Source organism: Salvelinus namaycush, chromosome 3, assembly GCF_016432855.1.
Source record: "Salvelinus namaycush isolate Seneca chromosome 3, SaNama_1.0, whole genome shotgun sequence".
In the NCBI taxonomy this organism is placed as follows: domain Eukaryota; kingdom Metazoa; phylum Chordata; class Actinopteri; order Salmoniformes; family Salmonidae; genus Salvelinus; species Salvelinus namaycush.
The window spans coordinates 60,759,211-60,787,191 of NC_052309.1; the positions used below are offsets into that span (position 1 = coordinate 60,759,211).

General features: G+C 43.9%; 1 protein-coding gene across 1 annotated transcript in view; it reads right to left on the reverse strand.

Moving 5' to 3' along the window:
• Positions 1 to 27,981, reverse strand: part of LOC120043957 (disintegrin and metalloproteinase domain-containing protein 11-like) — a 40,018-nt gene that overhangs the window by 3,682 nt on the left and 8,355 nt on the right. Inside the window, exons 5-22 of the mRNA XM_038988554.1 lie at positions 8,230 to 8,293; positions 8,005 to 8,065; positions 7,694 to 7,866; positions 7,524 to 7,595; positions 5,653 to 5,819; positions 5,219 to 5,303; positions 4,907 to 4,997; positions 4,432 to 4,483; positions 3,835 to 3,934; positions 3,472 to 3,543; positions 3,161 to 3,253; positions 2,832 to 2,912; positions 2,668 to 2,718; positions 2,089 to 2,152; positions 1,776 to 1,881; positions 1,304 to 1,423; positions 927 to 1,095; positions 648 to 759 (exon numbers count right to left, since the gene is read on the reverse strand). Of these exons, the coding sequence (XP_038844482.1) occupies positions 648 to 759; positions 927 to 1,095; positions 1,304 to 1,423; positions 1,776 to 1,881; positions 2,089 to 2,152; positions 2,668 to 2,718; positions 2,832 to 2,912; positions 3,161 to 3,253; positions 3,472 to 3,543; positions 3,835 to 3,934; positions 4,432 to 4,483; positions 4,907 to 4,997; positions 5,219 to 5,303; positions 5,653 to 5,819; positions 7,524 to 7,595; positions 7,694 to 7,866; positions 8,005 to 8,065; positions 8,230 to 8,293 (1,733 nt within the window). The remainder of the gene's footprint in view (positions 1 to 647; positions 760 to 926; positions 1,096 to 1,303; positions 1,424 to 1,775; positions 1,882 to 2,088; positions 2,153 to 2,667; positions 2,719 to 2,831; positions 2,913 to 3,160; positions 3,254 to 3,471; positions 3,544 to 3,834; positions 3,935 to 4,431; positions 4,484 to 4,906; positions 4,998 to 5,218; positions 5,304 to 5,652; positions 5,820 to 7,523; positions 7,596 to 7,693; positions 7,867 to 8,004; positions 8,066 to 8,229; positions 8,294 to 27,981) is intronic.

The following is a 27,981-nucleotide window of genomic DNA, read 5'->3' on the forward strand; positions in this document are numbered from 1 at the left end:
GAAAAGATACCCAAAGAAAGAGAGTAGGAAAGAGAAAGAGAGAATAAGAAAGGAAGTGGGGTGGAGGAAGGGGGAGCGCGTGGGAGAGCGAGGTGAGATCAGGGAGGGCGACAGTTAAAAAAAGGAGTGTGTTTTTATTACTTCTTTCTCATCCCCCTCTCTTGCTCTTTCAGCTGGACACCCTCTTGCTTAGGGTGGATTTGGTTTTTGGGCCCTATGAGCCCTGTGTCAATGGAAAGGGAAAGGGGGATACCTAGTCAGTTGTACAACTGAATGCATTCAACCGAAATGTGCCTTCCGCGTTTAACCCAACCCCTCTGAATCAGATACAGACTGTAAGGTAGGAAGGAAGACACTTGAAGATAGAAGCCAGGTGCCTGTAACTTATAGAAACACCCACACAAACACGCAGACACACGCATACAGTATATGCACACATGTAGAGACAAAGTCAGTCAGTTCCCCTTACTTTACTCCACTGCCCTTTCATCCAAAACATGACTAAGGCAAGAGCAATCTGAAAAGCTGGACTATAGCTACCCTACACTCCATATATGTACACAAAGAGATAACGTGATGGTAGACAGACAATGAGAGGGACACGAGGAGAACAGACAGACAAACAGACAGACAGAGGAGCTTTGGACCTTTCTTCTCCGTGCTGGCAGGCGGTGTGGGGTCAGGGATGGGGTCAAAGACACTGCAGTCCTTCCCGGTGTAGTCCCTGTCACAGATACACTTCACCTCGTTACTGCATGTCTGAGAGAGAGAGAGAGAAACAGAAATATTAAAACAAAGGAGAACAGTAATTGGCACAGTAGTCAAGTTGTCAACGTTTACTTTTGAAAACACAAACCCAACAAGGTGATATCTCTTTATTTAAATGCAGGCATGTGTGGTGGGGTGGTCCCTGCCTGTCTCCTCACCCCGTGGTCAGAGCAGGTGCGTCCCAGCGTGGAGCCGGAGCAGGTGCTGAGGTTGAAGGCTGCCACGGGGAGACAGCGGCGATCCAGACACATCATGTTGGGGCCACACGGTGTACCATCCTCTACGTAGCCCAGGTCTGACCCATCCTCCAGCAGGACATGGCCCCCTCTGGACACACAGACACACAGATGGGAGAGGAGGAAGAGTAGAGAGGAGATTAGAAAAAGAGAGGAGAAAAGAGGTGGAGGAAGAGGAGGAAGAGGATGAGAAAGAGGAGGAGTTGAGAGGCGACGAGGGATAAATTAATAAATTAATCTATTCTGTTCAATCTATGAGAGCCTCCCAAACATTAAAGGGGTAGAAAGGTACAACTCACCGGCAGTCCAGGTACTTGTTCTGGTGGTATATTGTAAGGCTGGTCACTTCCCCCTCCAGATCCCCAAACTTTGGCTTCACCGTCATATTGGCACAGAACAGGAAACCACACAGCACATCCCTGAGAGAGAACGAGAAAGAGAGAGAGAGGGAGAAAGAGAGAAAGAGAGAGAGAGAAGGGGAGAGAGAAAGAGAGAGGAGAGAAAAAGAGATGGGAGAGAGGGGAGAGAATGGGAGAGAGGGAGGGGGGAGAGAGAGAGAGGGGAGACAGAGAGAGAGAGAGAGAGAGAGAGAGAGAGAGAGAGAGAGAGAGAGAGAGAGAGAGAGAGAGAGAGAGAGAGAGAGAGAGAGAGAGAGAGAGAGAGGGAGGGAGAGGAAAGAAGATGAGGGAGAAAAACAATCAGAATAATACAACTCTGGTCATGTCTATTGTGTAATAATGAGAGTGATAAGTCATGTGATAGAAGGCTCACGGCTTGTTGCACTGCAGCCATCCCTGGCCCTCAGGGCTCCGCCCACAGTTGCCCTTCTCTGTGCCCTCTGCATTCAGCTTCTCATAGCAGAAGCGGTCTGCTGAATCTGAGACAGCACACACACGACACAACACACATTAGATCCATATCGCCGCCATCTGCAACTCAGATGAAGTTCCATATCAGTCCACAAGATGGCATAGGACTGTCATGGGCATGGGCATAGAAACAGTACCAAGACATTACTACTGGCAAGTGAGTAATTCAGGGGTGTGAAAGACATTCAAGAAATCAATGAATCATTAGTACTTACTGTAGCCCCACAGTCCCTTACACTGGCCATCGAGAGTCCTGCACCGACCACTATAACAACGACCCTGAGAGAGAGAGAGAGAGAGAGAGAGAGAGAGAGAGAGAGAGAGAGAGAGAGAGAGAGAGCAGGAGAGGGAGAGAGAGAGAGCAAGAGATGGATGGAGAGAGAGAGAGGGAAAGAGAGAGAGAGCAGGAGAGGGAGAGAGAGAGAGAGAGGGAAAGAGAGAGAGAGAGTGAAAGAGAGAGAGAGAGAGAGAGAGAGAGAGAGAGAGAGAGAGAGAGCAGGAGAGGGAGAGAGAGAGAGAGAGAGAGAGAGAGAGAGAGAGAGAGAGCAGGAGAGGGAGAGAGAGAGAGCAAGAGATGGATGGAGAGAGAGAGAGGGAAAGAGAGAGAGCGAGGGAAAGAGAGAGAGAGCAGGAGAGGGAGAGAGAGAGAGAGCAAGAGATGGATGGAGAGAGAGAGAGGGAAAGAGAGAGAGAGGGACAGGAAGATGAAAACAAAAGATAACAGCAGGACAGACATATCTCAACAACACACTGACTGCAGAGCAAAACCCCATTCAAACAAAGGTGTGCCTTACCTGACTACTGTCACACATGTATCCATCCAGCTTGTGCACATTATGAGGGCACTGCAACAGGAGAAAATGACATACAGTATGGTTTACCTCAGACCAACTCATGCTCCCAAAGACTCCATCTCCCAGCATGCACCAGGGTGATCGTGTAGTGTCGAGTACAGTACCTGGCTGGAGTCTCCTGTGCAGCTCTCTGGGATGTCACAGTCATTCACAGCCTGTCTGCACACCGCTCCTCTCAGCTCATACTGACACACAAGAACAACATCAGACACACATGACTATATCACACACATGACCTCTTACTGTTAATAAGAGAGGTGGGCCGCGTAGTAGCACCAACAGACCCGTAATACTCAAGATCGGATGGTAATGAAATGTTTGGTAATGAACGAGTTAAATCCCGAAGAGGCACTAGCCTCCATAGAGTGGACTAGCTAGTGTGATGAGTAATATGTAAATGAGGCGGTGGTGGTAGTGGAGTAGAGGGACTCACCCTGCACCCACTGCAGCACAGTCCGCTACTGCACATGGCATCGTGGGTCAGGGTACACTTCTTACAGCACGCCCCTCCACTACGGGCACACTCCTACAGACAAACACACACAGTCACTGAGACTGTTCCTCATACCAACATTAACCCTCTAGAGTCACCATGACAGTGTCTGTCTCAAATGGAACCCTAGTACCTTTATAGTGCCCTACTTTTAACCAGGGCCCATAGGGCTGTGGTAGTAGTCCCATCCATGCTGGAGGGTTCTGGTCCCTCATCATGTATGGGTTACAGTTCCTTAAAGAGACCCTCACCAGCTGAGACCCACAGTCACACTCCTCCCCTGTCTCCACGAAGCCGTTCCCACACTCAGGAGGGTCCAACAGCTGATAGAGAGACGGAGGGATAGAGGGAGAGGAGAACAGACGGAGGGAGAGGCAGTAGACACGTAGGATGGGAGGAAGAAAAGAGAAGGTCGTAAAGAAGAGGAAGAGAGAGATAATCAAGGATGGGCACAGAGCTGTATGTAAATATCTAATATGGAGAAATGAGGACATTGGGATAATTAATTAGGCTATATATAACGGCACTCCTGGGACCTTCAGCTTACACTCCACTCCCCACTAGACCATCAGGCTAGGCCAGCCTCCCACATCCTTCACCCACACCAGCCTCACCTTGTTGGGCTTGTTGAAGAGGCAGCTCCCGCCCCCCTGGAGCAAGAACTGGATGTACTCATCAACACTGCAGCGAGAGAACTTTCTGGGCAGGTAATATCTGTACACACAAAACAAGCACACACACACACACACATACACAGATACAAGGAGAGAGAGAGAAGAGAGAGGAGAGAGAAGAGAGAGAGAGAGAGAGAGAGAGAGAGAGAGAGAGAGAGAGAGAGAGAAGAGAGAGAGAGAGAGAGAGATGGAGAGAAATAGAGAGAGAGAGAGAGAGAGAGAGAGAGAGAGAGAGAGAGAGAGAGAGAGAGAGAGAGAGATAAAATGGTCAAAGCCAATGATAGTGTTTTTTCCAAAATTAAGTGCCAAATCAAATGTGACAATTTTTTCTGCAATTTTGCAATCTGACGGAAATGTTACTATCTGTGGTAAAAAACCTGCTAATTGTAGTAGATGGATTTGACAATAGCTTATCAAATCACCATTGTACCATCTGGTGTTAAATAAGCCGAAGCCAAACGCTTGTGAGAACATTGTGTGTTCTGTAGACTGATGTACTATATGTACAGTATATGTATTCCTAAAGTCAATCTTTACCCAGTGTCTTCCATGATACAGCCAAGCCACGAATCAGGACATCTGCAGTCTCCTGAGACGGAGAGAGGGAGGGAAAGGAAGAAAAGGAGGGTGAAAGAGGGAGTGAAAAGTCATGCGGAAAAAATGAGATGGTTAATGACATTCATCTTGACTAGAAGGAACTTACGTTTATTTACTGAGGTAAATCCTTGAGAAAAAAATTAAATTATTTCACAAGTAAAGTTTGAAATAAACTCAATCCATCGCTGCCTGTGCCACTCCTTCCATCCATCCCTTCCTCCCTCCTTTTACTGAATCCATGGGCTCCTGTCTCCTGTCCCTACCTCTCGCTTAGTCTTCACACTATCTGTACCTGTTCCCTCTCTCTCTCCCTCTCTCTCCCTCTCTTTCTCCCTCTCTCTCTCCCTCTTCCCTTCCTTCCTTCCTTCCTTCCTTCCTTCCTTCCTTCCTCCCTCCCTGATCTGATCGTCCTTACCCGCAGAGCTGCGTATGTTGTTCCACCTCATCCCAATGTTCTGACCCAGACTCTGGCACAGAGTGATGGCCATAGGACCCACGTTCCCATACTGGAACACAAACACACACATCCACCCTGTATCAATGGCGTTCTCTTTGACTGAAGTTACACTCCGCACATTCCTCACTGAAGAAACGAAGAAGTCAAAGACGAGTCTTTCTTAAATGTAGTAGTTGTGTCAGTTCCTAAACCATGAGCCTGGACTATGAGCCCATTGTTGTGAGTCACAGTCCTTTGAAGCTGAGTAGGAAACACACAGGTCTCTCTTACCTCGTTGATGCCCCCTCCTCTGGTGAGAGAGCACACCCCTCCGGTGTAGGCCGTCCCACTGCGACTGCTCTGGAACGTACGCCCCCTGGAGGAGATGGAGGAGAACAGGGGTCAAACCCGGACTAAAGGACCAGGACATATTGTAGTATATATAAACCGGCTGCAACCAGTCAACAATACTGACCTCGTCCAAAATGGCACCCTATTCCTTTTATAGTGCACTCCGTTTCACCAGAGCCCTCTGGTCAAACGTAGTGCACTATTGAGGGACTAGTGTGGCATTTGGGACGAGGTCAGTATTGTTGACTGGTTGCAGCCGGTTTATATATACTACAATATGTCCTGGTCATTTGGGACTGCCCGAGGTTAGATACAGGAGCATATCAACCTCCTCTATTTTTTATTTCAGGGGGACATAGACAGGGGGCGCTCACGAGAAGAGGTGCACGGCGTCACTTTGCTCCTTAATACTGTCCTTCCTGTACTTCATGAAGTTCTGCAGCGTCGTCAACGGGTCGGTCACCACGGGAACCATGTTGGCCGACGACCAGGTCTCCATGGCAACCAACACGATGCGTGTGTTCAGCTGTTCCCTGTAAATCTGCAGGCCAAACGTACACTGATGGTATACACAAATTCATATCTAGGAGCATGGGCATAATAAGTAAGATAAACTCAGCGAAAAAAGAAACGTCCCTTTTTCAGGACCCTGTCTTTCAAAGATAATTCGTAAAAATACAAATAACTTCACAGATCTTCATTGTAAAGGGTTTAAACACTGTTCCCATGCTTGTTCAATGAACCATAAACAATTAATGAACATGCACCTGTGGAACGGTCGTTAAAACACTAACAGCTTACAGACGGTAGGCAATTAAGGTCACAGTTAGGACTTAAAAAACTTAGGACACTAAAGAGGCTTTTCTACTGACTCTGAAAAACACCAAAAGAAAGATTCACAGGGTCCCTGCTCATCTGCGTGACCGTGCCTTAGGCATGCTGCAAGGAGGCATGAGGACTGCAGATGTGGCCAGGGCAATAAATTGCAATGTCCGTACTGTGAGATGCCTAAGACAGCGCTACAGGGAGACAGGGCGGACAGCTGATCGTCCTCGCAGTGGCAGACCACGTGTAACAACATCTGCACAGGATCGATACATCCGAACATCACACCTGCAGGACAGGTACAGGATGGCAACAACAACTGCCCGAGTTACACCAGGAACGCACAATCCCTCCATCAGTGCTCAGACTGTCCGCAATAGGCTGAGAGAGGCTGGACTGAGGGCTTGTAGGCCTGTTGTAAGGCAGGTCCTCACCAGACATCACCGGCAACAATGTCGCCTATGGGCACAAACCCACCGTCGCTGGACAAGACAGGACTGGCAAAAAGTGCTCTTCTCTGATGAGTCGCGGTTTTGTCTCACCAGGGGTGATGGTCGGATTCGCGTTTATCGTCGAAGGAATGAGTGTTACACCGAGGCCTGTACTCTGGAGCGGGATCGATTTGGAGGTGGAGGGTCCGTCATGGTCTGAGGCGGTGTGTCACAGCATCATCGGACTGAGCTTGTTGTCATTGCAGGCAATCTCAACGCTGTGCGTTACAGGGAAGACATCCTCCTCCCTCATGTGGTACCCTTCCTGCAGGCTCATCCTGACATGACCCTCCAGCATGACAATGCCATCATCCATACTGCTTGTTCTGTGCGTGATTTCCTGCAAGACAGGAATGTCAGTGTTCTGCCATGGCCAGCGAAGAGCCTGGATCTCAATCCCATTGAGCACATCTGGGACCTGTTGGATCGGAGGGTGAGGGCTACGGCCATTCCCCTCAGAAATGTCTGGGAACTTGCAGGTGCCTTGGTGGAAGAGTGGGGTAACACCTCACAGCAAGAACTGGCAAATCCGGTGCAGTCCATGAGGAGGAGATGCACTGCAGTACTTAATGCAGCTGGTGGCCACACCAGATACTGACTGTTACTTTTGATTTTGCCCGCCCCCTTTGTTCAGGGACACATTATTCCATTTCTGCTAGTCACATGTCTGTGGAACTTGTTCAGTTTATGTCTCAGTTGTTGAATCTTGAATCTTACACGTTAAATTTCCTGAAAATAAACGCAGTTGACGGTGAGATGACGTTTCTTTTTTTTTGCTGAGTTTATGTGAGATTGTTCTTATAGGCTACAACCTAGCCTGTGATTATTGATATGGCTTTAACTTCAACATAACAATATCATCATAATTGACGATTATACAAAAGGTAAGTATGTACAAAAGGTAAGTATGAAGTGACAGAGTCTCTTACTGCATCAGCCATATTGACCACTGCTTTGGCAAAGTTCCTGGCCTGGGTAGTGGAGCGTCGCAGCTGCACAAACTGCAGACAGACAGCAAACGTTAGGTACAGTGTGTGCCCGTCACACACACGCGCACGGACGCACACACATCAGTTCTTTCCAGAAAAGGCCAACTCACCATTTCGTAGTCGTTGACCACCATCAGCTCGATGTATTTGGTCTCTGACTGCACGGTGGGCCTGCGTGGCAGCTGTCTCTTAGAGCGCCTCAGCACCTCACCGACCCGGGGATCCTTCATCTGCTCATCACCATTACCTCTGGCTCTATCCCCCTCACTGTCATCTGTGCAGTCTGGACACAATACAACACGGAGAACTGAGAAATGACATCAAAGAGCATGGATCGACCAATATCAGTGTGTCTTCTCATTGGTAAGTATGAACATGAATGATTGTATAAAGGAGAGAGGATGTAGGACGTTGCCAGTACCTAGACAGTCTGAGGATAGTCTGACATCAGGCATCCTACGCACTAGGTGGGCCCCCTCAGTCTGGATAGGAGTCAATGAGACGCCAGGAGAAAACAATACCATTTTACTACGCTGCTCCACATTCCTCATCTGCATCCATGCTACTATGAATGAATGAATCAATAACATCAACACTACTACACAGGGCTACCTGTAGCCTTATCTCCCAACCACCACACACTCACCTGATTGGTCCCGTCGAAAAGAGGCTCAATCCCATAAGAGAACCTCCCATCAGAAAACATACCACTGAGAGAACGAGAGAGAACGAGAGAACGAGAGAACGAGAGAACGAGAGAGAGAGAGAGAGAGAGAGAGAGAGAGAGGGAACACATTCATTATATATCTGTAAGACTCCCATTGTATTGCAGTGATATTAGTACATGAAGATCAAAGATACCATATAGCTTATCAAAGCCATAGTGCCAGTAATGTACAGAGTCAGTGTGGTGAGGCAAGGCCATTGACAGACAGTTTATAGCTATGGGGAGAATCTCACCATAGGCCAAGACAGGTGGAGAGAGCTGCCCAGGACTCTGGTAAGCCCCTCAACCTCCCTTGGTAGTAGCAGTGCTCCCCTCCCTGTGGACACAAAGGCCATTGTTAATATACAGTCACATGCTCAAGTAAGTTGACTGTGTAGTGGTACATTGGTTTGCAGGTTTCCACACACTGACTGACGAGGACGGTGATGCTCATTTCACAGTCCCCTAAAAAAACAATATGGAGTCCCCAGGAGTTGTGCTTTAAACAGTTTCTACTTCTATTCTCTCTCTGTCGCTCTCTCTCTCTCTCTCTCTCTCTCCCTCTCCATTATACTGCTAGCTGTATGTACTATACGCGACCTACTTGTCCTCAACCCTACTCTATTCCACTCCACTCTATTCCACTCCACTCTATTCCACTCTACTCTATTCCACTCCACTCTATTCCACTCCACTCTATTCCACTCCACTCTATTCCACTCTACTCTATTCCACTCTACTCTATTCCACTCCACTCTATTCCACTCCACTCTATTCCACTCCACTCTATTCCACTCTACTCTATTCCACTCTACTCTATTCCACTCCACTCTATTCCACTCCACTCTATTCCACTCCACTCTATTCCACTCCACTCTATTCCACTCCACTCTATTCCACTCCACTCTATTACACTCTACTCTATTACACTCTACTCTATTCCACTCCACTCTATTCCACTCCACTCTATTCCACTCCACTCTATTCCACTCCACTCTATTCCACTCCACTCTATTCCACTCTACTCTATTACACTCTACTTTAGCTACCGCTCTGACAATGGAGGGGTCTTCTGTGCAGGGAGCTTATAAATAAATCCAACATTATGTTGCCCCACAGTGGGAACAGCTTGGAAGGAACAACATGGAGCGAGAATGCATTGGGCTGGCTAAGAATAAACCTGTATCACAACCGGACGTGATTGGGAGTCCCATAGGGCGGCGCACAATTGGCACAGCGTCGTCCGGGTTTGGCCGGTGTAGGCCGTCATTGTAAATAAGAATTTGTTCTTAACTGACTTGCCTTAGTTAAATAAAGGTGAAATAAAAATAAAATTTGAGCAGTGGATGTCAAAGTGTGGGAGAGGAGGACCACACACATGAGACCTCAACACAGATGAGGAAGAGGGCATCCAGCTACAACACTAATGCTCATTCTGAATAAAACATCTACCTTGCCTGCAACCATCTGAGCCCCGTCCTTCATTGGTGTGAAAGAGCTGGCCTAGTGTAACACTTAAAATGTTTAAAACAATTACTTTTAAAACTGCAGAGCAAGTAAAACCATTGGCAGTAAAAACATCCTCTTGGTTGGAGAACTCCCCAAACACTTCTTACACATGGTTAGAAAGACAATGAGAACACAGTAACAATTAACAAGACAATTAGCATTTGGGGTGTGTGCAACCAGTAATCAGGACACGCTGTGGAATGTTTGAATTGAATGGCAAATAAACAGAAATACAAAGACAAGCATATTAGGCTACATGCTTTGACAGTTATACACTCAGTGGCCTGTTTATTAGGTACACCCATCTAGTAATAGGTCGGACCACCCTTTGCCCTCCAGAACAGCCTGAATTCTTCGGGGCATGGAAACATTGCTCAATTGGTATCAAGGGACCTAACATGTGCCAGGAAAACATTCCCCACACCATTACACCACCGCCACCAGCCTGTACCGTTGACACCATGGGGCCATGGACTCACACTGCTTACACCAAATCCTGACTCTGCCATCAGCATAGCGCAAAAGGAACTGGGATTCATCGGCCCAGGCAATGTTTTTCCACTCCGCAATTGTCCATTGTTGGTGACTGGAGCCGCTTCTTGTTTTTAGCTGATAGGAGTGGAACCCGATGTGGTAGTCTGCTGCAATAGCCCATCCGTGAAAAGGACTGACAAGCTGTGCGTTCCAAGATGCCGTTCTGCACACCACTGTTGTACTCTGCTGTTATTTGCCTGTTTGTGACCCATCTGTTAGCTAGCCATTCTCCTTCGACCTCTCATCAACGAGCTGATTTCGCCCACAGCACTGACGCTGACTGGATGGTTTTTGTTTGTCGCACCATTCTCGGTTAACCCTAGACACTGTCGTGCCTTAAAAGCCCAGGAGGCCGGACGTCTCTGAGATACTGGAACTGGCACGCCTGGAACTGGCATGCCTGGCACCGGCGATCATACCACTCAAAGTAGCTTAGGTCTCTCATTTTTCCCATTCTAACTTTCAATTGAACAGTAACTGAATGCCTTGGTGCCTGTCTGCCTGCTTTATATAGCAAGGGCAGCCTTACTGTCTGTAGGAGCAAACCATTTTCATGAACGGGGTGAGTATAAGTCTCAAGCCCAGGTGAAGGCCTCTCCTTCAATTAGTCTCTTCAATTAGTCTCCTTCAAAAGATTAGAAACACTTTCCCGTAATGGCTGATCTAAAGTAGTCATTGAGCCACTACTGAGTATGAGATTGGGATAGCAGGAGTACAAAACCACTCTAATAAAAGCAGAGATAGAGACACAACAACCACAGCTGGCATAGAGTCAAGCGCTCGGCCTGGTCTGGCTGGGAGTGTGTGTATGTGGCTCCATCCCTGCAACTGTTTGAGAACACACACACACAGAATGACTCTCTGATACCATCACCCATCCTGCCGTTGTATTCACTGGCCTTTTACTCAAATTTTTCCTCTTCCTACTTCTCCACTTTCCCTCTCCCTCTCTCTCTCTCTCTCTCTCTCTCTGTCTTCTTTTATTCTCCTCTCTGCCAAGAACTTAATGACACTGCAGAGCTGACTTGTTGCCATGGGAACAAGCTCCTGATTGGCTAGTGAGGGCAGAGGGAGAGTTGGGAATGAGAGTGGGTGGGGATGAGAGGGAGGCTCTTGCTGAGGCTGGGGGGCGAGGGGCAGTTAGTAACGTGTGTAGTACAATGAACCAAATAGAAAAAACACTACTTTTCCCCAATGGTTTTCTAGAGGCACGGAAATTCCTGTAGTAGTCTACTAGCCACTCAAAATCAAAATCAAAATCAAAATCACACTGCATTCATTCATTTTGGTGAGATGGTGGTCAATACTAATGTCATTTCAATCTGATAAGTGCCGCCAACAGGACGGACGTATCTGATTTCAGTAAGACACTAAACAGATCTCTGTAGCCTACTGGACAATAGCATACAATGTCAACAATATGTCAACAGTATGTCTACAGTATGTCTACAGTATGTCTACAGTATGTCTACAGTATGTCAGCAGTATGTCAACCGTATGTCAACCGTATGTCAACCGTATTTCTACAGTATGTCTACAGTATGTCTACAGTATGTCAGCAGTATGTCAGCAGTATGTCTACAGTATGTCAACCGTATGTCAACCGTATGTCTACAGTATGTCTACAGTATGTCTACAGTATGTCAGCAGAATGTCAGCAGTATGTCTACAGTATGTCAACCGTATGTCAACCGTATGTCTACAGTATGTCTACAGTATGTCTACAGTATGTCAGCAGTATGTCAGCAGTATGTCTACAGTATGTCAACCGTATGTCAACCGTATGTCTACAGTATGTCTACAGTATGTCTACAGTATGTCAGCAGTATGTCAGCAGTATGTCTACAGTATGTCAACCGTATGTCAACCGTATGTCTACAGTATGTCTACAGTATGTCTACAGTATGTCAGCAGTATGTCAGCAGTATGTCTACAGTATGTCTACAGTATGTCTACAGTATGTCAACCGTATGTCAACCGTATGTCTACAGTATGTCTACAGTATGTCTACAGTATGTCAGCAGTATGTCAACAGTATGTCTACCGTATGTCAACCGTATGTCTACAGTATGTCTACAGTATGTCTACAGTATGTCTACAGTATGTCAGCAGTATGTCAACCGTATGTCTACAGTATGTCAGCAGTATGTCAGCAGTATGTCTACAGTATGTCTAGAGTATGTCTACAGTTTGTCAACATGTTGTCTACAGTATGTCTACAGTATGTCTACAGTATGTCAACCGTATGTCAACCGTATGTCTACAGTATGTCTACAGTATGTCAACAGTATGTCTACAGTACGTCTACAGTACGTCTGCAGTACGTCAGCAGTATGTCTACAGTATGTCAGCAGTATGTCTACAGTATGTCTACAGTACGTCTACAGTACGTCAACAGTACGTCAGCAGTACGTCAGCAATATGTCTACAGTATGTCAGCAGTATGTCTACAGTATGTCAGCAGTATGTCTACAGTATGTCTACAGTATGTCTACAGTATGTGAACAGTATGTCAGCAGTATGTCAGCAGTATGTCTACAGTATGTCTACAGTATGTCTACAGTATGTCAGCAGTATGTCAGCAGTATGTCTACAGTATGTCTACAGTATTTCAGCAGTATGTCAGCAGTATGTCAGCAGTATGTCTACAGTATGTCTACAGTATGTGAACAGTATGTCAGCAGTATGTCAGCAGTATGTCTACAGTATGTGAACAGTATGTCAGCAGTATGTCAGCAGTATGTCTACCGTATGTCAACCGTATGTCAACCGTATGTCTACAGTATGTCTACAGTATGTCAGCAGTATGTCAGCAGTATGTCTACAGTATGTCTACAGTATGTCTACAGTATGTCAACCGTATGTCAACCGTATGTCTACAGTATGTCTACAGTATGTCTGCAGTATGTCAACAGTATGTCTACAGTATGTCAACCGTATGTCAACCGTATGTCAACCGTATGTCTACAGTATGTCTACAGTATGTCAGCAGTATGTCAACCGTATGTCTACAGTATGTCAGCAGTATGTCAGCAGTATGTCTACAGTATGTCTAGAGTATGTCTACAGTTTGTCAAATGTTGTCTACAGTATGTCTAGTATGTCTACAGTATGTCACCGTATGTCAACCGTATGTCTACAGTATGTCTACAGTATGTCAACAGTATGTCTACAGTACGTCTAAAGTACAGTATGCAGTACGTAGACAGTATGTCTACAGTATGTCAGCAGTATGTCTACAGTATGTATACAGCAGCAGTATTCTACAGTTATGTCTACAGTACGTCTACAGTACGTCACAAGTTAAGTCAGTCAGTACGTCAGCAAGTATGTCTACAGTATGTCAGCAGTATGTCTACAGTATGTCAGCAGTATGTTACAGTATGTCTACAGTATGTCTACAGTATGTGAACAGTAGGTCAGCAGTATGTCAGCAGTATGTCTACAGTATGTCTAAAGTATGTCAAGCAGTATTCATGCAGTATGTCTACGTATGTTACAGTATTTCAGCAGTTTTTATGTCAGCAATATGCAGCAAGTAGTCTCCAGTATGTTACAGTATGTAAACAGTATGTAAGCAGTATGTCAGCAGTAATGTCTACAGTAAGTCCAGCAGTATGTCAGCAGTCATTCTACAGTCATGTCAGCTATAGTATGTCTACAGTATGCTACAATGTAGCAGTGTCTATCGTTGAAAATGTCAGCAGTTATGTCAGTAGTATGTTGAACATTATTAACAGTATGTCAGCAGTATGTCACAGTATTACAGTTATTCGCAGTATGTCAGCAGTATGTCGATTTCAGCAGTATGTCATTCACAGTATGTCAGCAGTATGTCTACAGTATGTTCAGCAGTATGTCTACAGTATGTCTACGGTATTGTGAACAGTATGTCAGCAGTATGTCAGCCAGTATGTCTACAGTATGTCAGCAGTAATGTCAGCCCCCAGTATGTCTACCGTAATGTCCAGTATGTCTACAGTATGTCAGCAGTAGTCAGCAGTATTTCTAAGTATGTCACAGTTGTCAGCATTATGTCTACAGTATGTCAGCATATGTACTACAGTAGTCTACAGTACGTCTACAGTACTACCTACAGACGTCAACACAGTACGTCACAGTAGCTAGCAGTAAGTCAGCAGTTTGTCAGCAGTATGTCAGCAGTATGCTAACAGTATGTCAGCAGTATGTCTAACAGTATGTCAGCAGTTCGTCACAGCTATGTCTACAGTAGTCTACAGTACTCAACATACGTCAACGTACTCAGCAGTACGTACAAGCAGTAATGTCTACAGTATGTCTACAGTATGTCAGCAAGTATGTAGCAGATGTATACAGGTATGTCATCAGTATGTCTCTACAGTATGTCAACCGTATGGTCAACCGTATGTCCCCCTACCAGTTATGTCAACAGTATGTCAGCAGTATGTCACAGTATGTCTACAGTATGTCAACCGTAATGTCAACGTATGTCTACAGGATGTCTACAGTATGTCAGAGTATGTCAACCGTATGTTACAGTATGTCACAATGTCAGCAGTATGTCTACGTAGTCTAAGTATGTCTACAGTTGTCACATGTGTCTACAGTATGTACAGTTGTTCTAACAGTATGTCAACCGTATGTCAACCGTATGTCTACAGTATGTCTACAGTATGTCAACAGTATGTCTACAGTACGTCTACAGTACGTCAGCAGTATGTCTACAGTATGTCAGCAGTATGTCTACAGTATGTCAACCGTATGTCTACAGTATGTCTACAGTATGTCTACAGTATGTCAGCAGTATGTCAGCAGTATGTCTACAGTATGTCAACCGTATGTCAACCGTACGTATGTCTACAGTTGTCTACAGTATGTCTACAGTATGTCAGCAGTATGTCAGCAGTATGTTCTACAGTATGTCAACCGTATGTCAACCGTATGTCTACAGTATGTCTACAGTATGTCTACAGTATGTCAGCAGTATTAGTATTGTCCAGCCAGTATGTCTTACAGTATGTCTACAGTATGTATCTACAGTATGTCAACCCGTTATGCAATCCGTATGTCTACAGTATGTCTACAGTATGTCTACAGTATGTCAGCAGTATGTACAAACAGTATGTCTACCGTATGTCAACCGTATGTCTACAGTATGTCTACAGTAGTCTACAGTATGTCTACAGTATGTCCAGCAGTATGTCAACGTATGTCTACAGTAGTCAGCAGTATGTCAGCAGTATGTCTACAGTATGTCTAGAGTATGTCTACAGTTTGTCAACATGTTGTCTACAGTATGTCTACAGTATGTCTACAGTATGTCAACCGTATGTCAACCGTATGTCTACAGTATGTCTACAGTATGTCAACAGTATGTCTACAGTACGTCTACAGTACGTCTGCAGTACGTCAGCAGTATGTCTACAGTATGTCAGCAGTATGTCTACAGTATGTCTACAGTACGTCTACAGTACGTCAACAGTACGTCAGCAGTACGTCAGCAATATGTCTACAGTATGTCAGCAGTATGTCTACGTATGTCAGCAGTAGTCTACAGTATGTCTACAGTATGTCTACAGTATGTGAACAGTATGTCAGCAGTATGTCAGCAGTATGTCTACAGTATGTCTACAGTATGTCTACAGTATGTCAGCAGTATGTCAGCAGTATGTCTACTATGTCTACAGTATTTCAGCAGTATGTCAGCAGTATGTCAGCAGTATGTCTAAGTATGTCTACAGTATGTGAACAGTATGTCAGCAGTATGTCAGCAGTATGTCTACAGTATGTGAACAGTATGTCAGCAGTATGTCAGCAGTATGTCTACCGTATGTCAACCGTATGTCAACCGTATGTCTACAGTATGTCTACAGTATGTCAGCAGTATGTCAGCAGTATGTCTACAGTATGTCTACAGTATGTCTACAGTATGTCAAACCGTATGTCAACCGTATGTCTACAGTATGTCTACAGTATGTCTGCAGTATGTCAACAGTATGTTATACGTATGTCAACCGTATGTAACCGTGTCAACCGTATGTCTACAGTATGTCTACAGTATGTCAGCAGCATATGTCAACCTATGTCTACAGTATGTCAGCAGTATGTCAGCAGTATGTCTACAGTATGTCTAGAGTATGTCTACAGTTTGTCAACATGTTGTCTACAGTATGTCTACAGTATGTCTACGTATGTCAACCGTATGTCAACCGTATTCTACAGTATGTCTACAGTATGTCAACAGTATGTCTACAGTACGTCTACAGTACGTCTGCAGTACGTCAGCAGTATGTCTACAGTATGTCAGCAGTATGTCTACAGTATGTCTACAGTACGTCTACAGTACGTCACAGTACGTCAGCAGTACGTCAGCAATATGTTACAGTATGTCAGCAGTATGTCTACAGTATGTCAGCAGTATGTCTACAGTATGTCTACAGTATGTCTACAGTATGTGAACAGTATGTCAGCAGTATGTCAGCAGTATGTCTACAGTATGTCTACAGTATGTCAGCAGTATGTCAGCAGTATGTCTACAGTATGTCTACAGTATTTCAGCAGTATGTCAGCAATATGTCAGCAGTATGTCTACAGTATGTCTACAGTATGTGAACAGTATGTCAGCAGTATGTCAGCAGTATGTCTACAGTAAGTCAGCAGTATGTCAGCAGTATGTCTACAGTATGTCAGCAGTATGTCTACAGTATGTCTACAGTATGTCTACAGTATGTCAGCAGTATGTCTATAGTATGTGAACAGTATGTCAGCAGTATGTCGCAGTATGTCTACAGTATAGTGAACATTGTCACAGTAGTCAGCAGTATGTCTACAGTATGTCAGCAGTATGTCAGCAGTATGTCTACAGTATGTCAGCAGTATGTCTACAGTATGTCAGCAGTATGTCTACAGTATGTCTACGGTATGTGAACAGTATGTCAGCAGTATGTCAGCAGTATGTCTACAGTATGTCAGCAGTATGTCAGCAGTATGTCTACAGTATGTCAGCAGTATGTCTACAGTATGTCAGCAGTACGTCAGCAGTATGTCTACAGTATGTCAGCAGTATGTCAGCAGTATGTCTACAGTATGTCAGCAGTATGTCTACAGTATGTCTACAGTACGTCTACAGTACGTCTACAGTACGTCAACAGTACGTCAACAGTACGTCAGCAGTACGTCAGCAGTTTGTCAGCAGTATGTCAGCAGTATGTCTACAGTATGTCAGCAGTATGTCTACAGTATGTCAGCAGTATGTCTACAGTATGTCTACAGTACGTCTACAGTACGTCAACAGTACGTCAACAGTACGTCAGCAGTACGTCAGCAGTATGTCTACAGTATGTCTACAGTATGTCAGCAGTATGTCAGCAGTATGTCTACAGTATGTCAGCAGTATGTCTACAGTATGTCAACCGTATGTCAACCGTATGTCTACAGTATGTCAACAGTATGTCAGCAGTATGTCAACAGTATGTCTACAGTATGTCAACCGTATGTCAACCGTATGTCTACAGTATGTCTACAGTATGTCAGCAGTATGTCAACCGTATGTCTACAGTATGTCAGCAGTATGTCAGCAGTATGTCTACAGTATGTCTAGAGTATGTCTACAGTTTGTCAACATGTTGTCTACAGTATGTCTACAGTATGTCTACAGTATGTCAACCGTATGTCAACCGTATGTCTACAGTATGTCTACAGTATGTCAACAGTATGTCTACAGTACGTCTACAGTACGTCAGCAGTATGTCTACAGTATGTCAGCAGTATGTCTACAGTATGTTACAGTCGTCTACAGTACGTCAACAGACGTCGAGTACGTCAGCAATATGTCTACTAGTATGTCAGCAGTATGTCTACAGTATGTCGCAGTATGTCTACAGTATGTCTACAGTATGTCTACAGTATGTGACAGCTGTCAGCAGTATGTCAGCAGTATGTCTACAGTATGTCTACAGTATTTCAGCAGTATGTCAGCAGTATGTCAGCAGTATGTCTACAGTATGTCACAGTATGTGAAGTATGTCAGCAGTATGTCAGCAGTATGTCTACAGTATGTGAACAGTATCAGCAGTATGTCAGCAGTAGTCTACAGTATGTCAAACCGTAGTACACGTATGTCTACAGTATGTTACAGTATGTCAGCAGTATGTCAGCAGTATGTCTACAGTATGTTACAGTATGTCTACAGTATGTCAACCGTATGTCAACGTATGCTACAGTATGTCTACAGTATGTCTGCAGTATGTCAACACCGTATGTCTACAGTATGTCAACCGTAGTCAACCGTATGTCTAACAGTATGTCTACAGTATGTCTACAGTATGTCAGCAGTATGTCAACCGTATGTCTACAGTATGTCAGCAGTATGTCAGCAGTATGTCTACAGTATGCTAGAGTATGTCTACAGTTTGTCAACATGTTGTCTACAGTATGTCTACAGTATGTCTACAGTATGTCAACCGTATGTCAAACCGTATGTCTACAGTATGTCTACAGTATGTCAACAGTATGTCTACAGTACGTCTACATACGTCTGCAGTACGTCAGCAGTATGTCTACAGTATGTCAGCAGTATGTCTACAGTATGTCTACAGTACGTCTACAGTAGTCAACAGTACGTCAGCAGTACGTCAGCATCATGTCTACAGTATGTCAGCAGTATGTCTACATCTGTCAGCAGTATGTCTACAGTATTGTCGTACAAGTATGTCTACAGTATGTCGAACAGTATGTCAGCAGTATGTCAGCAGTATGTCTACAGTATGTCTTACAGTATGTCTACAGTATGTCAGCACAGTATGTCAGCAGTATGTCTACAGTATGTGCTACAGTATTTCACGTATGTCAGCAGTATGTCAGCAGTATGTATACAGTATGTCTACAGTATGTGAACAGTATGTCAGCAGTATGTCAGCATTCTGTCTACAGTATGAACAGTATGTCAGCAGTATGTCACAGTATGTCTACAGTAGTCAGCAGTATGTCAGCAGTATGTCTACAGTATGTCACAGTATGTCTACAGTTGTCTTACAGTATGTTACAGTATGTCAGCAGTATGTCTACAGTATGTACAGTATGTCGCAGATGTCCGCAGTATGTCACGTAATGTAACAGTATGTCACAGTATGTCACAGTATGTCACAGTATGTGAACAGTATGTCAGCAGTATGGCACAGTATGTCACAGTATGTCAGCAGTATGTCAGCAGTATGTCTACAGTTATGTCACAGTATGTCTACAGTATGTCAGCAGTATGCTTACAGTATGTCTACAGTATGTCTACGTACTTTTAACAGTCTTATGCTCAGCAGTATGTACAGTATCGTTACAGTATGTCACAGTATGTCTACAGTATGTCTACAGTATGTCAGCAGTATCGTCAGAAGTATGTTACAGTATGTCAGCAGTATGTCTACAGTATGTCTACAGTAGTCTACAGTAGTCTACAGTACGTCAACAGTCGTCAAGACAGTTACGTCACAGTACGTCAGCAGTATGTCAGCAGTATTTCAGCAGTATGTTACGTATGTCAAGTATGTCTACAGTCATGTCAGCAGTATGTCTACAGTAGTCTACAGTACGTCTACAAAGTATCGCAAACAGTACGTCAACAGTACGTCAGCGTATGTACGTCATGACAGTAGTTACAGTATGTCAGCAGTATGTCAGCAGTATGTCTACAGTATGTCTAGCAGTATGTCTACAGTATGTCAAACCGTATGTCAACGTATGTCCTACAGTATGTCTACAGTATGTCTACAGTATGTCAGCAGTATGTCATAATGTCAACGTACTGTCTACAGTATGTCTACAGTATGTCAGCAGTATGTCACAACCGTATGTCTACAGTATGTCAGCAGTATGTCAGTAAGTGTCTACAGTATGTCTAGAGTATGTCTACAGTTGTCAACAGTGTCTACAGTATGTCTACAGTATGCTACAGTATGTCAACGTATGTCAACCGTATGTCTACAAGTAGTCTACAGTATGTCAACAGTATAAGTTGTCTACAGTACGTCTGCAGTACGTCAGCAGTATGTCGTATCTCAGTATGTCAGCAGTAGTAGTCTACAGTATGTCATGCAGTATGTCTACAGTATGTCTACAGTATGTCTAGCAGTATGTGAAAGTATGTCAGCAGTATGTCAGCAGTATGTCTACAGTATGTCTACAGTATGTCTACAGTAGTAATGTCAGCAGTAGTTCAGCAGTATGTCCTACAGTATGTCTACAGTATGTCTAGCAGTATGTCAGCAGTATGTCAGCAGTATGTTACATATGTATACAGTATGTCGACAGTATGTACATTAGGTCAGCAGTATGTCTACAGTATGTGAACAGTATGTCAGCAGTATGTCAGCAGTATGTCTACAGTATGTCAGCAGTATGTCAGCAGTATGTCAACAGTATGCTACAGTAGCAGTATGTCACAGTATGTCTACAGTATGTCTACAGTAGTCCAAGTATGTCTACAGTGATGTACAGTATGTCAGCTAGTAGCATAGTCTAAGTATGTGAACAGTATGTCAGCAGTATGTCAGCAGTATGTCCGTACAGTATGTGAACAGTATGTCAGCAGTATGTCAGCAGTATGTCTACAGTATTCTGCTAGCAGTATGTCAGCAGTATGTCTACAGTATGTCAGCAGTATGTCTACAGTTATGTTAGCAGTATGTTACAGTAGTACGTAGTCTACGGTATGTGAAACAGTATGTCAGCCAGTATGTCAGCAGTATGTCTACAGTATGTCAGCAGTATGTCAGCAGTATGTCTACAGTAGTCAGCAGTATCGTCAATTAGCAAGTATGTCTACAGTATGTCAGCAGTATGTCTACAGTATGTCATACAGTACTTACAGTATGTCTACAGTAGTCAACAGTACGTCAAAGACCAGTACGTCAGCAGTACGTCAGCAGTTGTCAGAGTAGTCAGCAGTTATGTCTACAGGTATGTCACAGTATGTCTACGTATGTCAGCAGTATGTCTACAGTATGTCTACAGTAAGATAACAGTACGTCAACAGTACGTCAACTAGTACGTCACAGTCACAGTACGCAGCAGTTAGTTGTCTACCAGTATGTCTACAGTATGTCAAGTATGTCACAGTATGTTACAGTATGTCACAGTATGTTACAGTATGTCAACCGTATGTCAACAGCGTATGTCTACAGTATGTCTACAGTATGTCAGCAGTATGTCAGAGTCTACAGTATGTTCTCAGTTTTGCAGGTCAACCGATGTCACAGATGTCAGCAGTATGTCAGCAGTATGTCTACAGTATGTCTAGAGTATGTCTACGTTTGTCAACATGTTCTACAGTATGTCTACAGTATGTCACAGTATGTCAAACCGTATGTCTACATATGTCAGCTTGTACATTGTCTACAGTATGTCTACAGTATGTGTCAGCTTTACAGTATGTCTACAGCCGTTTCTACAGCTACGTCTGCAGTATGTCAGATGACAGTATGTTCTCAGTATGTCAAGCAGTTGTCTACAGTATGCTCACACGTAGTCTACAGTAGTCAGCAGTAGTCAGCAGTACCTCGTCAGTCAAGTATGTCTACAGTATGTCTAGCAGTATGTCAGCAGTCTGTCAGCAGTATGATCACCGTATACAGTATGTCTACAGTATGTCTACAGTATGGGAACAGTTATGTCAGCAGTATGTCAGCAGTGTCTACAGGATGTCTTACAGTATGTCTACAGTATGTCAGCAGTATGTCAAGCAAGTATGTCTACAGTATGTCTACAGTGTCTCAGCAGTATGTAAGCCAGTTATTTTATGTCAGCAGTATGTTCTACAGTATGTCTACAGTATGTGGACAGTTATGTCAGCAGTATGTCAACGTATGTCTTACAGTATGTAAAAAACAGTTATGTCGCAGTATGTTAAGACAGTAGTCTACAGTATGTCGTCATGCAGTAATCGTCAGCAGTATGTCTACAGTATGTCAGCAGTATGTCTACAGTATGTCTACAGTAGTCGTACAGTAGTGTCAGCAAGTATGTCACAGTATGTTCAACAGTATGTCGCAGATGTAACAGTATGTCTAGCAGTATGTCTACAGTATGAGAACACAGTATGTCAGCAGTATGTTCAGCAGTATGTACTACAGTATGTCAGCAGTATGTCAGCAGTCTGTCTACAGTATGTCAGCAGTATGTCTACAGTATGTCAGCAGTATGTCTACAGTGTCTACAGTATGTCACAGTATGTAACAGTATGTCAGCAGTATGGTTACAGTATGTCTACAGTATGTTACAGTATGTCTACAGTAGTCAGCAGTATGTCTACAGTATGTCAGACAGTATGTCAGCAGTATTGTCAATAACGTATGTCTACAGTATGTCAGACAGTATGTCAGCAGTATGTCAGCAGTATGTCTGACAGTATGTCTACAGTATGTACAGCACCGTAGTGTCAACCGTTGTCAACCTATGTACTTTACAGTATGTCAGAGTATGTCAGCAGTATGTCTACAGTATGTACAGTAGCCAGTATGTCTAATATCAGTTTGTCAACATGTTGTCTACAGTATTGTCTACAGTATGTCTACAGTATGTCAACCGTATGTCAACCGTATGTCTACAGTATGTCTTACAGTATGTCAACATGTATGTCAACCAAGTACGTCGACAGTAGTCGCAGTACGTCAGCAGTAGTCCAGTATCACAGTATGTCTCATTGTCCATGTCGTTCCTAGTCTACAGTTATGTCTACAGTATCGTCAACCAGTAACGTTCAGTCATACAGCAGTCACAGTATGTCATACAGTATGTTCAGTGACGCACTATAGTATGTCGACGTACAGTATGTCTAGCAGATCAGCCAGTATGTCTACAGTATGTTCTACAGAGTCATCGTCGACAGTACGTCAGCAGATATGTCTAGCAGTATTGTCTACAGTCTGTCTACAGATGTATAGCCAGTATGCTGACCAGTATGCTAGCAGTATGTCTACAGTATGTTCGATCAGCAGTATGTCAGCAGTATGTCAGCCAGTATGTCTACAGTATGTCTACAGTTGTGACCGTATTCAGCAGTCACGTATGTCACAGTATGTGAGTATAGCGAGTGTAGTATGTCTACAGTATTCGCAGTATGCAGCAGTATGTCTAGCAGTATGTCTTCACGTATAGTCTACAGTATCGTGCAACAGATGTCACAGTATGTCAGCAGTATGTCTACAGTAGTCAAGTATGTAACAGTATGTACAAGTATCGTCAGCAGTATGTCTACAGTATGTCTACAGTCTGGCATCAGTATACCAAGATCTTATGTCTATAGGTATGTGAAGCACAGTTAGTCAGCAAGTATAGTCAGCAGTATGTTACAGTAGTAGTGTATTTACAGTATGTCAGCGTATGTCTACAGTATGTCAAGCATAGTAGAATGTCTACAGATCGAGTATGTCTACAGTAGGTCTACAGTTGTGAACAGTATGTCAGAAGTATGTCAGAGAATGTCTAAAGTATGTCAGCAGTATGTCAGCAGTATGGTCTACCGTATTGTAAGCAGTATGTCAGCAGTATGTCTACAGTATGTCAGCAGTATGTCTACAGTATCTACAGTACGTTACAGTACGTCTACAGTACGTCACAGTAAGTCAACGTACGTCAGCAGGACGTCAGCAGTTTGTCAGAGTATGTCAGCAGTATGTCTACAGTATGTCAGCAGTTATGTATACAGATAGTCAGCAGTAATGTCTACAGTATGTCTACAGTACGTCTACAGTACCGCAACAGTACGTCAACAGTACGCAGCAGTATGTCTAAAGTATGTCTTACGTATGTCAGCAGTATGTCAGCAAGATGTTACAGATGTCAGCAGTAGTCTACACTATTTCAGCATGTTTATGTCAGCAGTATGTCAGCAGATAGTCTACAGTACGTACTACGTATTCAAAGCAGTATTATGTCAGCAGTATGTCAGCAGTATGTATACAGTATGTCTACAGTATTCTACAGTATGTCAGCAGTATGTCAGCAGTATGTCATGCCAAGTATGTTACAGCATGCAACGTATGTCTACAGTATGTCTACAGTAGTCGAAGTACGTCATAGTATGTCTACAGTATGTCAGCAGTTATGTCTACAGTCGGTCAGCAGTATGTCAGCAGTATGTTACAGTATGTCTACAGTTATGTCTACAGTACGTCAGCAGTATGTCGACAGTAGTCTACAGATGGTCTACAGTTAGTGTCTACAGTACGTCAGAGTACTGTAGCAGGATGTCTACTCGTATGTCAGCAGTAGTCTACCCGTATGTCAGCAGTATGTCTACAGATGTCAGCAGTATGTATACAGTATGTCAGCAGTAGTCTACAGTATGTATACAGTACGTCTACAGTATGTCTACAGTTATGTCTACAGTATGTCAGCAGTATGTCTACAGTATGCGGCAGTATGTCTACAGTATGGCAGCAGTATGTCAGCAGTATGTACAAGTACGTTACAGACGTCTACAGGACCGTCAACAGTAAGTCAAACTGTACGTCAACGTACGTCAGCAGTATGTATACAGTATGTCTACAGTCGTCTACAGTACGTCAACAGTACGTCAGCAGTACGTCCAGCAATATGTTACAGTATGTCAGCAGTAATGTCACAGTTAGTCAAAGCAGTAGTATGTCTACAGTATGTCTACAGTATGGTGAACAGTATGTCAGCAGTATGTCAGCAGTATGTATACAGTATGTCAGTAGTATGTCAAGCAGTATGTCTACAGTATGTCAGCAGTCATGTCTACAGTTATGTCGGCAGTATGTCTACAGTATGTCAGCAGTATTTCAGGCAGTATGTCTACCGTAAATGTACTACAGTCAGTCTACAAGTACGGTCTACAGTTACATCAAACAGTACGCTCAAACAGTAAGTCAGCAGTATGTCTTACAGTATGTTACAGTGCGTCTACAGTACGTGGCTCACAGTACGTCCGCAGTACGTCGCAAATATGTCTACAGTATGCAGCAGTATGCTACATTATGTCAGGCAGTAGTCTACAGATGTCTACAGGATGTCTACAGTTGTTACAGTATGTGAAACAGTATGTCAGCAGTATGTCAGCAGTATGTATACAGTATGTCAGCAGTATGTCAGCAGGAGGTCTACATATGTCAGCAGTATGTTCAGCAGTATGTCTACGTATGTCAAAAACAAAAAAGGGCAAGTTTATGGGTCTACAGTATGTAAACGGTATGTAGCAGTATGTCAGACAGTATGTCTACAGTTATGTGAACCAGTATGTCAAGCAGTATGTCAGCAGGAAGGTCTACAGTATGTCAGAAGTATGTCAGCAGTCAGTATGTTAACATGATGTCAGCAGTATGTCTACGAATGTCTACAGTATGTCTACAGAGTCAGCCGTATTGTCTACAGTATGTGACCAGTATGCAGCAGTCTGTCAGCAGTATGTCTACAGTATGTGAACAGTATGTCAGCAAGTATGTCAGCAGTATGATTACAGTATGTCAGCAGTATGTCTACAGTTATGTGAACAGTATGTCAGGCAGTTATGTCAGCAGTATGTCTACCGTATTTCAGCAGCAGTCTACAGTACGTCTACAGTACGTCTACAGTACGTCAACAGTCCGTCAACAGAAAAATACTACGTCAGCAGTACGTCAGCAGTTTGTCAGCAGTATGTCAGCAGTATTGTTACAGTATGTCAGCAGTATGTCTACAGTACGTCAGCAGTATGTCTACAGATGTATACAGTACGTCTACAGTACGCAAACAGTACGTCAACAGTACGCAGCAGTATGTCAGCAGTTTGGTCAGCAGTTATGTCCTACAGTATGTCAGCAGTATGGTCCTACAGATGTCAGCAGTATTCAGCAGTATGTCCAGCCTAAGCTATGTCAGCAAGTATGTCTACCGTATGGCTCAGCAGTATTATCAGCAGTATGGCAGCAGTATGTTCTACAGTACGTCAGCAGTATGTCTACAGTATGTCAACCGTATGTCTACAGTAGTTCTACAGTATGTCTACAAGTATGTGACAGTACGTCTACAGTATGTCTACAGTAGTCAGCCGTATGTCAGCAGTATGTCAGCAGTATGTCAGCAGTTGCTACGTATGTTTACAGTTACGTCAGCAGTATGTCTACAGATGTCAGCCGTATGTTACAGTATGTAGAGTTATGTCTACAGTGTCATGTCTAAAGTACGATACAGTACGTCTACAGCTGTCTACAGTATGTCACAGTATGTCAGCATATGTCAGCAGTATGTCTACAGTACGTCAGCAGTATGTCGACAGTACGTCTACCGTATGTCAGCAGTATGTCTACAGTACGTTACAGGACGTCAACAGACGTCAACAGTACGTCAGCAGGGCAGGTACGTCAGCAGTTTGTCAGCAGTATGTCTACAGTATGTCTACAGTATGTCAGCAGTATGTCAGCAGTATGTCTACAGTATGTCAGGCAGTTATGTCTACGTTACTGTCAGCAGTATGTCAGCAGTATGTCAGCAGTATGTATACAGTATTCAGCAGATGTCTACAGTATGTCACCGTAATTGTCACCGTATGGTTACAGTATGTAGACAGTACGTATACCAAGTAGTTCTACAGGATGCAGCAGTAGTATGTCTACAGTATGCAGCAGTATGTCAGCGTCTGTCTACAGTATGCGCAGTATGTAAGCGTAGTCTACAGTACGTCAGCAGTATGTCTACAGTATGTCAGCAGTATGTCTACAGTATGTCAGCAGTAGTCTACAGTATGTCTACAGGACGTCTACAGTATGTAACAGTATGTCTACAGTATGTAAGCAGTATTATGTTCAGGCAGTATGTCTCCAGTACTTCCTCAGTATGTAGACAGTACGTCTACAGTATGTCTACAGTATGTCTACAGTACGTCAGCAGTATGTCAGCAGTATGTTCTACAGTGATGTCAGCAGTATGAGGTCTACTAGGATGTATACAGTATGCCGCAGTTATGTCTACAGTAGTCAGCAGTATGTCTACAGTAGTCTACAGACGTCTACAGATGCTACATTAGTCAAGAGGTTACAGTATGGGCGCAGTATGTCTACGTAGGTCGCAGTAGGTCAGCAGTATGATACAGATGTCGGCAGTTTATGTCTACAGTATGTCAGCAGTATGTCAGCAGTATGTTCTAAAGCACGTTCTACAGTACATCTACAGTATGTGACCAGTATGTCAGCAGTAGTCTACTGTATGTCAGCAGTATGTCTACAGTATGTCAGCAGTATGTCAGCAGTATGGTCTACAGTATGTCAACAGTATGTCTACAGTCGTCTACAGTACGTCAGCAGTCAGTTTATGTCAGCAGTATGTTACAGACTTCAGCAGTATGTCAACAGTTATGTCTACAGTACGTCTACAGTACGTCAGCGTAGTCAGCAGTGGTCAGCAGTAGTATACAGTATGTGAAACAGATTGCAGCAGTAGGTCAGCAGTATTATACGTAGTCAGCAGTATGTCAGCACCAGTATGTCTACAGATGTCAGCAGAGTCTACAGTATGTCAAAGTTGTCTACAGTATGTCAGCAGTATGTCTACAGTACGGTGCAGCAGTATGTCAGCACGTATGTCAGCAGATTGCTACAGTATTGTGAACAGTATGTCAGCAGTATGTCTACAGTATGTCAGCAGTAAGTCAGCAGTATGTCTACAGTATGTCCAGCAGTA